The sequence below is a fragment of the Balaenoptera musculus genome, chromosome 5 (assembly GCF_009873245.2).
Source record: "Balaenoptera musculus isolate JJ_BM4_2016_0621 chromosome 5, mBalMus1.pri.v3, whole genome shotgun sequence".
In the NCBI taxonomy this organism is placed as follows: domain Eukaryota; kingdom Metazoa; phylum Chordata; class Mammalia; order Artiodactyla; family Balaenopteridae; genus Balaenoptera; species Balaenoptera musculus.
Genome location: NC_045789.1, coordinates 47521711 through 47533309, shown reverse-complemented (window position 1 = coordinate 47533309; position 11599 = coordinate 47521711). Strand labels below are relative to the sequence as shown.

Sequence of the window (11599 nt, the reverse complement as noted above, 5' to 3'; positions counted from 1 at the left end):
TCCCAATCCATGCAGAAACCAGATCTCAGGAGCAGTCGTGTCACCAAGGTCTAGACAATCCATTTAGTCTATCTCCAGATACCATGATTGGTTCAGTGATGGGCACATAACCCAAGCTAGGCCAATGAGATTTAACTGTAGGGGTTTTTATTGATCTACTGAGAAAAAGAGAAGCTCCTTTTCAACTGAACTTAAAACTGTGAGGATGGGGACTTCCCTGGTGGTCCAGTAGTTAAGACTCCACACTCCCAATGCAGGGGAGGGAACTAGATCCCTGGTCAGGGAACTAGATCCCGCATGCCTCAACTAAGAGCCCGCAGGCGGCAAGTAAAGATCCCGCACGCAGCAACGAAGATCCCGAGTGCCGCAACTAAGACCTGGTGCAGCCAAAGAAATAAATAAATATTTTTAAAAAACCAAAAATGGGGAGGATGTGTGCCTGCGGTTGCTAGGGACCACTACCTGGCAAGAGCCTCCTTGAAGGTGAAACCAACATGGAGTAGAGTAGAGCAAATGGACTGGGTTGATGACATCGTTTGAACGCTTGGATCCAGATGTGCCAGAAACTTTGAAATTACATAAACAAACAAATTCTGAATTGGGTTTTCCATTCCTTATAATTAAAAGAACACAGCCTAATGCACCATTTGAAATTTCAATCAGTATAAGCCACACACTCCAGGTGAATGTGATTAGACATCTTCCTGTCGAAAGATGGTGGAAGAATTTGACTCTAGTCCCAACTTCAATGAAGGAAACGTGCATATTTCTACAGAGTTGAGACTAGAGTGTCATGGTGATTTAGTAAGAGGTAGAAACGTAATGAATTATAGAGTGGCCTGAACTGTGCCCTGTCGTGTGAACAGAAGAAAGGCAGCAGCCTGGAGCACGGAGTCCAAAAGTCAGAAATCAGCATTGCCCATCTAAGCTCAGATAAGGGGAAAACGTGCCCTGGCTTACAGACTCAAGTGCTTCTGGCAGACCTACACCTGTTGTGGATGAGCCAACCACAGCCTCTAGTTCAAATTTTAATATTCAACAAACAACTTTGTGATGATAACTTCCCCTTGAAACAGTGCCCAGGGAGAAAATATGTTTATCCCATCAATACCAAAGCTGCACATGGTTTGAGATCTCACTGTAAACAAATAAACTGACTTTCTGGTTTCATACCCCAGGCTCCCTAAGCTTGGTTAATTTGAGCTTTCCTCTTGTGCTGTGAGGACAAAAATTTCTGGCCCAGGAAACTGTTGGTCAGATCTCAGATAATGTTGAGTTCATCCTGTGAGTTCTCTTTGTACACAGGTTCTAGCGTCTGCAATTTATTTTAAAACATATAAGCAGGGCTTCCCTGGTGGCAAAGTGGTTGAGGGTCTGCCTGCCAGTGCAGGGGACACGGGTTCAAGCCCTGGTCTGGGAAGATCCCACGTGCTGTGGAGCGGCTGGGCCCGTGGGCCACAACTACTGAGCCTGCGCGTCTGGAGCCTGTGCTCCGCAACGGGAGAGGCCGCGATAGTGAGAGGCCCGTGCACCGCGATGAGAGTGGCCCCCGCTCGCCGCAACTGGAGAGAGCCCTTGCGCGGAAGCGAAGACCCAACGCAGCCAAAAATAATAAATAGATAAATAAAAAAAAAAAAAAACATTTACAACGTGATATTACATGTGTGTTTCTTAGGTTAAGCCAAAACCCTGGGACTAATCAAGAAAGCACAGTGAAGCAGAAGGCAGCTAGCATATCATCAGAAAGTGTCATGTTCTAGAGCCAGTCTCTGCATTATCACACTTCAGCCAACAACCGATAGGTTTCCAGTAAGTATACTCAATGTCAGAGATGGGTTTTTATTGGGAAGGTAGTGACATTTTCATGCATATGACTGATGTTAGAAAGGGGCTTTCAGTTGTGAAATTAAAGGAATTCAAGGTAGGTAGAGTGGTTAGAAAATACTGTAAAGGTAATCCCTATCCTTACACAAACAAGGTGTAAAACTCTGGTGAGGCCTGAGCCCAAATCTTTAGTGATAGTGCCTGAGGCTTGCCAGCTAACCAGTTCCATGACAAGCCATTGATTTATGAGAATTTCTGATTGTCTGATGCCCACTAGAAGCCATAGAAGCCTTCCTGGAACAAACCTTTCTTGTGGAGCTGGTGGAAGCACCTCAAAGGGCTGAGATCTCGGACTTAAGCTCCCAGAACTGTTGTATGAACTATGTTATGCCTGCTGACTAGTAAATATTTAGCTAATAATGTCTGTATATGTGGCAGGACTTGGTCTGAAACTTGCTTTCATTATAACTTGGTAGTGAAGTATGGGGAAATAGCCAATTTTTACCTTCCTTAAAACTTCTTTGGGTGCTACCATTCTCTACCAACAAGAACCTAAAAGTTTTCTTGACCTAAGTGTCTCATTTCAGATCTCACCACCAAGCTAAAATATCCACTCCGCACCATGATGACAATACCCCAGTCCTTTCACATTGCAAGTTAATGGCTGGTACATAGAAAGGCCCTTAGCAAAAACTGACTAATACATTTGATGAGTAAATAAATGAATAGATGATGTAAGTGAATGAATGGATGGAATTGGAAAGCAGTAGAATGATCATTGCAGGTTCTGAGGCTCTACTGTCCAGCTTCCTTTGTAAAACTTTCCCCTCCTAATTGGCTTCCCACCATTATAAACTAATGAATATTACCCTTTGGGTTAGATCATCTTAAATCTCCTAGGATATAAATTCTTTGAAGGCAGAAATTACGTATTTTTATATTCTGTAAAAAATCCAATGTGCCATTTTTATATTCTATTATAGAATATTTCTGTAATGTTATGTACAGTTATCCCTTGATATCCATGGAGAATTGGTTCCAGAACCCCGCCTCGGATCCAAATCTACAGATGCTTAAGTCTCCTATATAAAATAGTGTAGTATTTGCATATAACACACATCCTCTATACTTTCAATCATCCCTAGATTACTTATAATACCTAATACAATGTAAATGCTATGTAAATAGTTCTAAATACAATGTAAATATTATGTAAATAGTTGCCAACTCATGTAAATTTAAGTTTGCTTTTTGGAACTTTCTGGAATTTTTCTTCTAGTATTTTTTTTTTAATAAATCCTTTTTTTTCTTTAATTTTATTTATTTATTTATGGCTCTATTGGGTCTTTGTTTCTGTGTGAGGGCTTTCTCTAGTTGCGGCAAGTGGGGGCCACTCTTCATCACGGTGCGCGGACCTCTCACTATCGCGGCCTCTCTTGTTGCGGAGCACAGGCTCCAGACGCGCAGGCTCAGTAATTGTGGCTCACGGGCCTAGTTGCTCCACGGCATGTGGGATCTTCCCAGACCAGGGCTTGAACCCGTGTCCCCTGCATTGGCAGGCAGATTCTCAACCACTGCGCCACCAGGGAAGCCCCTCTTCTAGTATTTTTGATCTGCCATGAGTTTCGCAGAGGGCTGACTCTTTCAAAGAATATTTCTATAGTATTCTGTAAAACCCAATGTGCCAAACAGGATGTGTTTCATGAGGATTAACGGCTGATAATGTAAACCTAATAATCATAATAATAAAACTAGCTAATAATATTAAGCATCTACTCAACGCCAGGCTATCCAAGTGCTTTGTAAGTGCTAGGTCAATGTTTCACACAATATCCCCATAAAAGTGGCATTATTATTTCCATTTGACCATTGAAAATTCCAAGAAGTTATATTACTTGCCCAAGGTCACATGGCTCGTACATTCCAGGGCCTGTGTAACCACAAGCCTGTGCCCTGGTCATTATGATTGTGGAATCTCTGGCTATGGGATGTTCACCAGAACAGCTGGTCCAGACTCTAGATCAACTGCCGTACTCTGTCTTAAGGAGTTAGTCAGTCCCTGCCCCAATTCTCTGAGGATTTAAAGTTCCTGCCTATTCCTCTCCCTTCCTTAGAGAGTTCAGATTTCTCATGAAGAGCAGCATTCATAGACTCTACCAGGACTCCTGTCTGCGTGATCTTTAAGTGTTGACAATTTTGGGATCCCTCAGGACCCCAGGGTTCAAAGAGAAGGTCTGTTGTCCTCTCGTAAAAGAGCCAGCCTTACCTCAAAGACTAATGGCTTTTCTTTTTTCTCCTGGATTGCTGGGAACTGGTTTGGAGAGCAAACAATGCCATGCTTTCTGAAGAGCGTTCCATAGGAAACAGATGTTCAAATTCAGCTTGGGTTCGTGTTCTTTTGTGGTGGATAATTTCTTGGCTCACCTCTCTGCCTGAGGCACTGCTACCCAGCTGATGGTTGGTGGGGACTGAGTCCCCACAAAGCAAAGGAGGACAACAGCCTTCTGAGCAGGGCATGTGAGGAAACCACCTCTGGCTTCCCCAGCCAGCGGGCAGAGGTCCTCGGGAGAAGCCGGCCTCGACCATCGGGGTGCCATTGGCTGCCAGGCTTGCTGGTGGAGAGCCCCGAGCCTCGCACCAGGACTTTCAGCAGCGGGCTGGCAGGCCCACTGCACAGCCGTGACCTGAGACTGTGCACGACCCGGCTCAGACTCTGGGGCCTGTAGGAGGAAGGAAATTGGATGGGGAAGACACTTCCAGTGTTTCAGAACTGGGATGAGAAGCTCTCTTCCTAATTGATTGGAAACTGTAGAAGATAAGCTGCATTTCCTCCCATCTGCCAGCTGACCCAGGAAGCCCTCCTGTTTCCAGCAGCCACTTTTAGCTGCACTTTGACTGCCGAACACACATCTCTCTCCCAACTTACCACGAGGTCAACCTTTTTAACTCTCGTTCAGAATTACGTGGAGAAGGGAATAATGTCAGGGGCTGGGAGCGTCATGGCAAAGGGGACTATGTTTCATCAGGGTTTGTTTCTTTGCTTTTTTTTCTTTTTTGAAGTTGATTGATTTCCTACGTTGCATTGAAACAAACTGCCAATAGACTTTTGAACTCCATATATGAACTTTCTAGCTATATCCATTAACAGTCCATCTTATTGACCAAAAAAAAAAACCATTAGCACTACCCTCAAATCTCCAACTCTCATTTGAACTCTCAGAACCAATTATAAGTCTCAATCCAGAAAAATCCTTTAAGACTTAAGAAATGATCAAAGCTTAACACTTATATAGTGCTAGGCACAGAAATTTACAAAATAACTCATTTAATCTTTACAAAAACCCTATTATCCTGATTTTACAGAAGAAACAGAGGCACAGAGAAGTTAAGGGATTTGCCCAAATTCACACAGCTGATAAGTGAAAGAGCGGAGTTTCAAACCCTAGCAGCCAGGCTCCAGAATCCAGGCTCTAAAATATCAATACTAGACTCCATTTCTTGTTATGCTTCAGTTATTTGTGTTTTAAAGAATTTCTCAGTTTTGTCTAAGTTGTCAAATGTGTTGGCATAAATGCTCTAAGTTTGAAGTGATATCCCCTCTTTCATTTCTAATACTGGTCACTTGTGTTCTCTCCTCAGTCCAGCTAGAGGTTTATCAACTGTATTGATCCTTCAAATAAACCAGCATTTGTCTGGGCCTTCCCTGGTGGCGCAGTGGTTAAGAATCCACCTGCCAATGCAGGGGACACAGGTTCAAGCCCTGGTTCAGGAAGATCCCACATACTGCGGAACAACTAAGCCCGTGCGCCACAACTACTGAGCCCGCACTCCACAACTACTGAAGCCCGTGCGCCTAGAGCCCGTGCTCTGCAACAAGAGAAGCCACCACAATAAGAAGCCCATGCACCGCAACAAAGAGTAGCCCCTGCTCACTGCAACTAGAGGAAACCCATGCACAGCAACAAAGACCCAACACAGCCAAAAAAAAAAAAAAAACAGCATTTGTCATACTTGATTTTTCTATTTTTGCCCAATTTTTGTGTCATTGATTTCTGCTCTTTATTATTTCCTACCTTCTACTTAACTTTGAGTTTAATTTAATCTTTTTTATCTTAAGTGGAATTCTTAGATGTTGATTTTAGAATTTTTCTTTGTGTCTAATAATATCAGCATTATAAATTTCCCTCTAAGCACTGCTTTAACTGAATCCCACAAATTCTAATATTTTGTACTTTCATAATCATTCAACTAGAGAGATTTCCTAACTTCTCTTATAATTTCTTCTTTGTCCCATGTGTTGCTTAGCAATGTCTTCTTTAATTTCCAAATATTTGGAGATTTTACAGATATACTTCTCTCATTTATCATCAAAAAACATACTCATTTTTAACTTATTGAGACATTTTACAACCTAGCATATGGTTTCTCGGTGAATATTCTATGTGTACTTAAAAAGAATATGTATTCTGCCACTGTTTGGTATAGTGTTTCATCTATGCCAATTAGGTCATGTTGATAGTGTTTTCAAGTCTATATCATTACCCATTGTTTATCTACTTATTTTATCAATTATTGAGAGAGGAGTATTAAAATCTCTAACTATAATTGTGTTTGTCTATTTCTCCTTTTAATCCTGTCAGTTTTTACTTCATATATTTTGAAGCTCTTGTTACTAAGTGCATAAACATTTAGGACTGTTATGGCTTCATAATGAAGTCGCCTTTTATAATTATGAAATGTCCCTCTGTCTTTGATAATGGTCCTTGTCCTGAAGTTCAAATATAACCTTAATATAGCCTTATTTTGATTAATATTTGCATGGTATATTTTATTTCATTCTTTTATTTTTAAACTTTGTCCTTATATTTAGAGTGTATTTCTTTTAGACAACCTATATGAATCTTGTCCTCTTCCAGTATAACAATGTCTGCTTTTAGTTGATGTGTTTAGTTCATTTATATTTAACGCAGTTGTTGATATTGTTGGATTATTTACATCAACCGTCTTGCTATTTGTTTCCTATTAATCCCATCTCTTCTTTGTTCATTTTTTTCACGTTTCCTGCCTTCTTTTAAATTGAGTATTTTTAGCATGTCATTTAATCTTCTCTTTTAGTTTATACTCACTTTTTAAATAATGATTGCTATAGGGTTTACAGTATGCATCTTTACCTTATCACAGTTTACCTTCAAATAAAATTGTACTGCTGCATAAAGTTAGACCTTATAACAGTCTCCTTCCATTCCCCCCTTCTCTTGTTAAAACTTTTACTTGTATATGTTATTGATCCCAAATATATTGATATTACTTTTGTTTTAAATACTCAATTATTTTTGAAAAACATTTTACTGAAAAAATTTTGCCCACATATTTACGATTTTCAATGATCTTTATTCCTTTGTGTAGAGCTGGTATTTTTTCCTCATAAACTAAAGAAATTCCTTTTCTATTTCCTGTAGTGTAGGCAATAATTACTTTCTAATAATTAGCTGTTGTTTATTTTAATCATTAGATCAAAATCATTAAATTTAATCATTAAATTAAAATCATTAATTTAATTTAATGATTAAATTATTCAATCATTAAATTAAAATCATTATTTTAATCATATTATAATGCAGGCAAGAATTATTTTCTAGTAATTAGCCTTTATTTGTCTAAAACACCTTTGTTTCATCTGCATTTTAAGAGATTATGTTTATTGCATATTAGAGTTCTAAGATAATATATTCTTTCTTTCTATGCTCCTCTGTGTCTTCTGGCTTAACATTATTTCTGATGTGAAATCAGTGGAAAGTCTTATCTTTGTTCCCCTGAATGTAATGTGACTTTCTTTCTCTGGCTTTTTTAACACATGCACTTTATCACTGGTTCTCAGAAAATTGATTAAAATAAATCTTGATTTGGTTCTTTGTATTTATCCCGTTTGGGGTTGGCTAAGCTTATTGCATCTCTTGGTAAATATGTATTTTTAAAATCAAATCTGGAATTTCAGCCATTATTTCTTCAAATATCTCTTCCACACTCAATTTACATGTGTTAGATTGCTTGATATTTACCCACAGGCCACTGGGGCTCTATGTATATATTTATGTACGTATGTATGTATTTTCTCTCTCTTTTTCTTTCTGAGCTTCAGTTTGAACTTTTTTTTTTTTTTTTTGGCTATATCTTCAACTCCTTTTTTTTCTTCTGTTGTGTGCAACCATCTGCTAAGCCCATCCAGTGAATTATGCATTTCTGATTTTTAGGTCTAGAAGTTACATTTGGTTCTTTCATTATAATTTTCCGCATTTCTCATTGTGTTCATTGAGTTTTTCTTTAAATCCTTAAGCATATTTACAATAGCTCTCTCAAAGTCCTTGTCTGCTAATTTCATCATTTCTGTCATTTATGTATCTGTTTCTACTGACTTTTTTTTCCTGGCTAAGGATCATATTTTCATGTTTTCCCACATGCCTGGTAATCTTTTTACCAGATTCTGGACATTGTGAGTGTCATGTTGCTGAGTGTCTGGATTTTTGTTGTTTTCCCTTGAAAGGTGCTGGCTGAGCTTTTTTCTTGTAAGCAGTTAATTTAGTTGGGGATCAGCTTGGTCTTTTTGAGGTTTATTTTCAAGTTTTTCTTGGGAGGGTCTAAAGTATCCTTTATTTTAGGACTACTTTAGCCTTACTCCTAAGGTGTGGCATTTCTGGATCCTACTGAATTCTGGCTAATTGGAAGTAGAATGTCTCTCAAACCTCTGCAAGCTCTAGTTATTGTTCAGTTTGCAAGCTTGGTAGATTTTCTTTCTCTGGCAACAGTTCTATGTGCCCAGCTTATGGAGTCTCACCTTACACATATACAGCCTAATATTTGGCCAAAGACTTAAGAGGATCTTATGAACACTTATACAGCCCTTTTTCTGTAAACCTCCTTTTGGTTTGGGAACTTGCCCCACAAATTCCAGTTGCCTCAACTGCCACAAACTCTGATCTGTATCTGTCTCCTCATTTCAGTGAGGCTGCCATGTTCTGCTTGCAACTTCTCTCCCTACTATAGAAAGCCTGGGAAATTAGAGGGCTCACCAAATATGTTTTCTTTCTCTCAGGAATCAAAGTTCTGTGTACCTGTTGTTCAAAGTCTGAAGACGGTTGTTTTATATATTTTGTCCAGTTTTCTAGTTACATATTTATTGCAGGGAAACTAACCAACTACCAGTTATGCTATTGTGACCACAGCAGAAGTCAAACTTAGGTTTTATGAAAATAACATTTACTGAACCTCACTCTCCATTAGATATCATGTGAGAATCTTTATCTGCATTGTTTTATTTAATCTTCACGTAAACCCCATAAAGTAGGTAAATTTTTTTCTTATTACAGACATAAAACTGAGGCTTAGGAAGGCAAAGAAATTTGCCACAGGTCATGCAGCCAGTAACTTACAAACCAGTACTAAGAACTGTCGGGCTCTCTGCCCTTCTTTTAAAAGTCTCTCCTCCCTCTTAACATTGAATTATTACTTTTGCTGATTATAAAAGTATTACAGGCTTATTAAATGGATGTTTGAAAATATAAAGAAATATAAAAGGAAAAATCTACAGTTTCTATATTTGCACCATCCAGTGACAGCCACCGTTAACATTACATAAATATTTTTTCAATATATAAAATGAACAGAAAGGTTAGTTTTTTTTTTACAAAACTAGAATCCTATGGAATCCTACCATACATCAATACATACATCCTACCATACATCAATACATACATCCTACCATACATCAATAAATTGCCTTTTCCATTTAATAATACCTTATAAGCATTTTCCATTAGATGTAAACATTCTTTGAGAACAAGAGTTTTTAGTTTCTGTTATCACAAATTTCAATCGTAATCCAAGGTATAGAGAATACCATAATTAACCCTCATGTGCATGTAACTCTCACTTAACTGTAAAATTATTAACATTTTTCAATCTTTGAATATAATTCTTAATGGCTCATATTCTAACACAGATGTAGCATTTTTAATTTAACCAATTCTGTTGTTGAACATTTGTGTTGTTTCTCATTATTGTAAATAACACTGCAAAGATCTTTCTGAGTAAGCCTTTGTGCAAATATAAGATTACTTCCTCAGGATAAATTCCTGAAAATAAAATTATTTGATTAAAGACGATGAACATTTCAAGGCTTTTGAAACATGTTCCCAAAATGCATACTAGAAAGTTTGTATTAATTTACCTTACTTCCTCCCAATAACAGTTTCTGAGTGCTATTTCACCACATTCTCAAATAACTAAATATTAATCTTTAAACATGTATTTGCCTGTTGGACAGGTTGATTGACATGCTGTTATCTCTCTCTACAATCACCAATCCCCATCCTTCAAATTAGCTACAGAGAGACTGCCTCTCATATCAGTCAGAATTTACTCAGAGCAAAGCATCAAAATAAGACTAGAGAACAAACATCATTGTTTGTTCCACATATTTTTCCTATCAAAAAACACACCCTGCCTGGGACTTCCCTGGTGGCGCACTGGTTAAGAATCCGCCTGCCAATGCAGGGGACATGGGTTCGAGCCCTGGTCTGGGAGTCCCACATGCTGCGGAGCAACTAAGCCCGTGCACCACAACTACTGAGCCAGCGCTCTAGAGCCCGCGAGCCACAACTACTGAGCCCGTGTGCCACAACTACTGAAGCCTGTGCGCCCTAGAGCCCGTGCTCCACAACAAGAGAAGCCACTGCAATGAGAAGCCCACGCACTGCAACGAAGAGTAGCCCCCGCTCCCCGCAACTAGAGGAAGACCGCGCGCAGCAACAAAGACCCAACACAGCCAAAAATAAATAAATAAATAAATTTATAAAAAAACAAAACTACAAAAAAAACACCCTGTCTCTGCGCCGCCGCGAGCCCTCGGAGGAGGCCAGTCGGCCACAGCCGTGGTGCCCAGCCGGAACGGCATGATCCTGAAGCCCCACTCCCACAAGGACTGGCAGGGGCGCGTGGCCACGTGGTTCAACCAGCCGGTCCGCAGGCGCAAGGGCCGGCAGGTCACGGTGCGCCTCAGCGCCCCGCGCCCCGCGCCCCCCGTCTGGCCTCCTCCAGCCGGTGGTGAGATGCCCCACGGTCAGGTACCACACCAAGGTGGGCGCCGGCAGGGGCTTCAGCCTGGAGGAGCTGAGGGTGGCTGGCATCCACAAGAAGGTGGCCCAGACCATTGGGATCTCAGTGGACCCGAGGCGGCAGAACAAGTGCACGGAGTCCCTGCCGGCCAACGTGCAGCGGCGCAAGGAGTACCGCTCCGAGCTCATCCTCTTCCCCAGGAAGCCCTCGGCCCCCAAGAAGGGAGACAGCACTGCTGAAGAGCTCAAACTGGCCACCCAGCTGACGGGACCAGTCATGCCCATACGACACGTCTACAAGAAGAAGGCCAGAGTCATCACAGAGGAGGAGAAGAACTTCAAGGTGGTCGCCAGTCGCCGCATGACCTGCGCCATCACCTGGCTCTTTGGCATCCCGGCAAAAAGGGCCAAGGAAGCTGCAGAACAGGATGTTGAAAAGAAAAAATAAAGTGCTGTTGGCAAATTGTGATTTAAAAAACAAAAAACACCCTACTTACCCCATATATGTTGTCCTGGTGCCTAACATTTGTACCCACTTAGAAAGGCAGGAATTCCTTATTTTGCAAGCAATGGAGGACAGATGATGGTCCTGGCAAAAGTGGCACCAGCCACCTGTCTGGGACTAGACCGAAGCTAACACTGGCTAACACTGTGCCCAGACTTGC

The 11599-nt window shown here is 40.5% G+C and overlaps 1 protein-coding gene across 1 annotated transcript; it reads left to right on the top strand.

Moving 5' to 3' along the window:
- Window positions 1-714: 714 nt before the first annotated feature.
- Window positions 715-11388, top strand: LOC118895290 (60S ribosomal protein L13-like). The gene is given in 4 exon segments (XM_036852233.1): window positions 715-811; window positions 2102-2197; window positions 10723-10901; window positions 10903-11388. Coding segments are annotated over 4 exon segments (852 nt in total). The 3' UTR covers window positions 11383-11388.
- The last annotated feature ends 211 nt before the right edge of the window (window positions 11389-11599 follow it).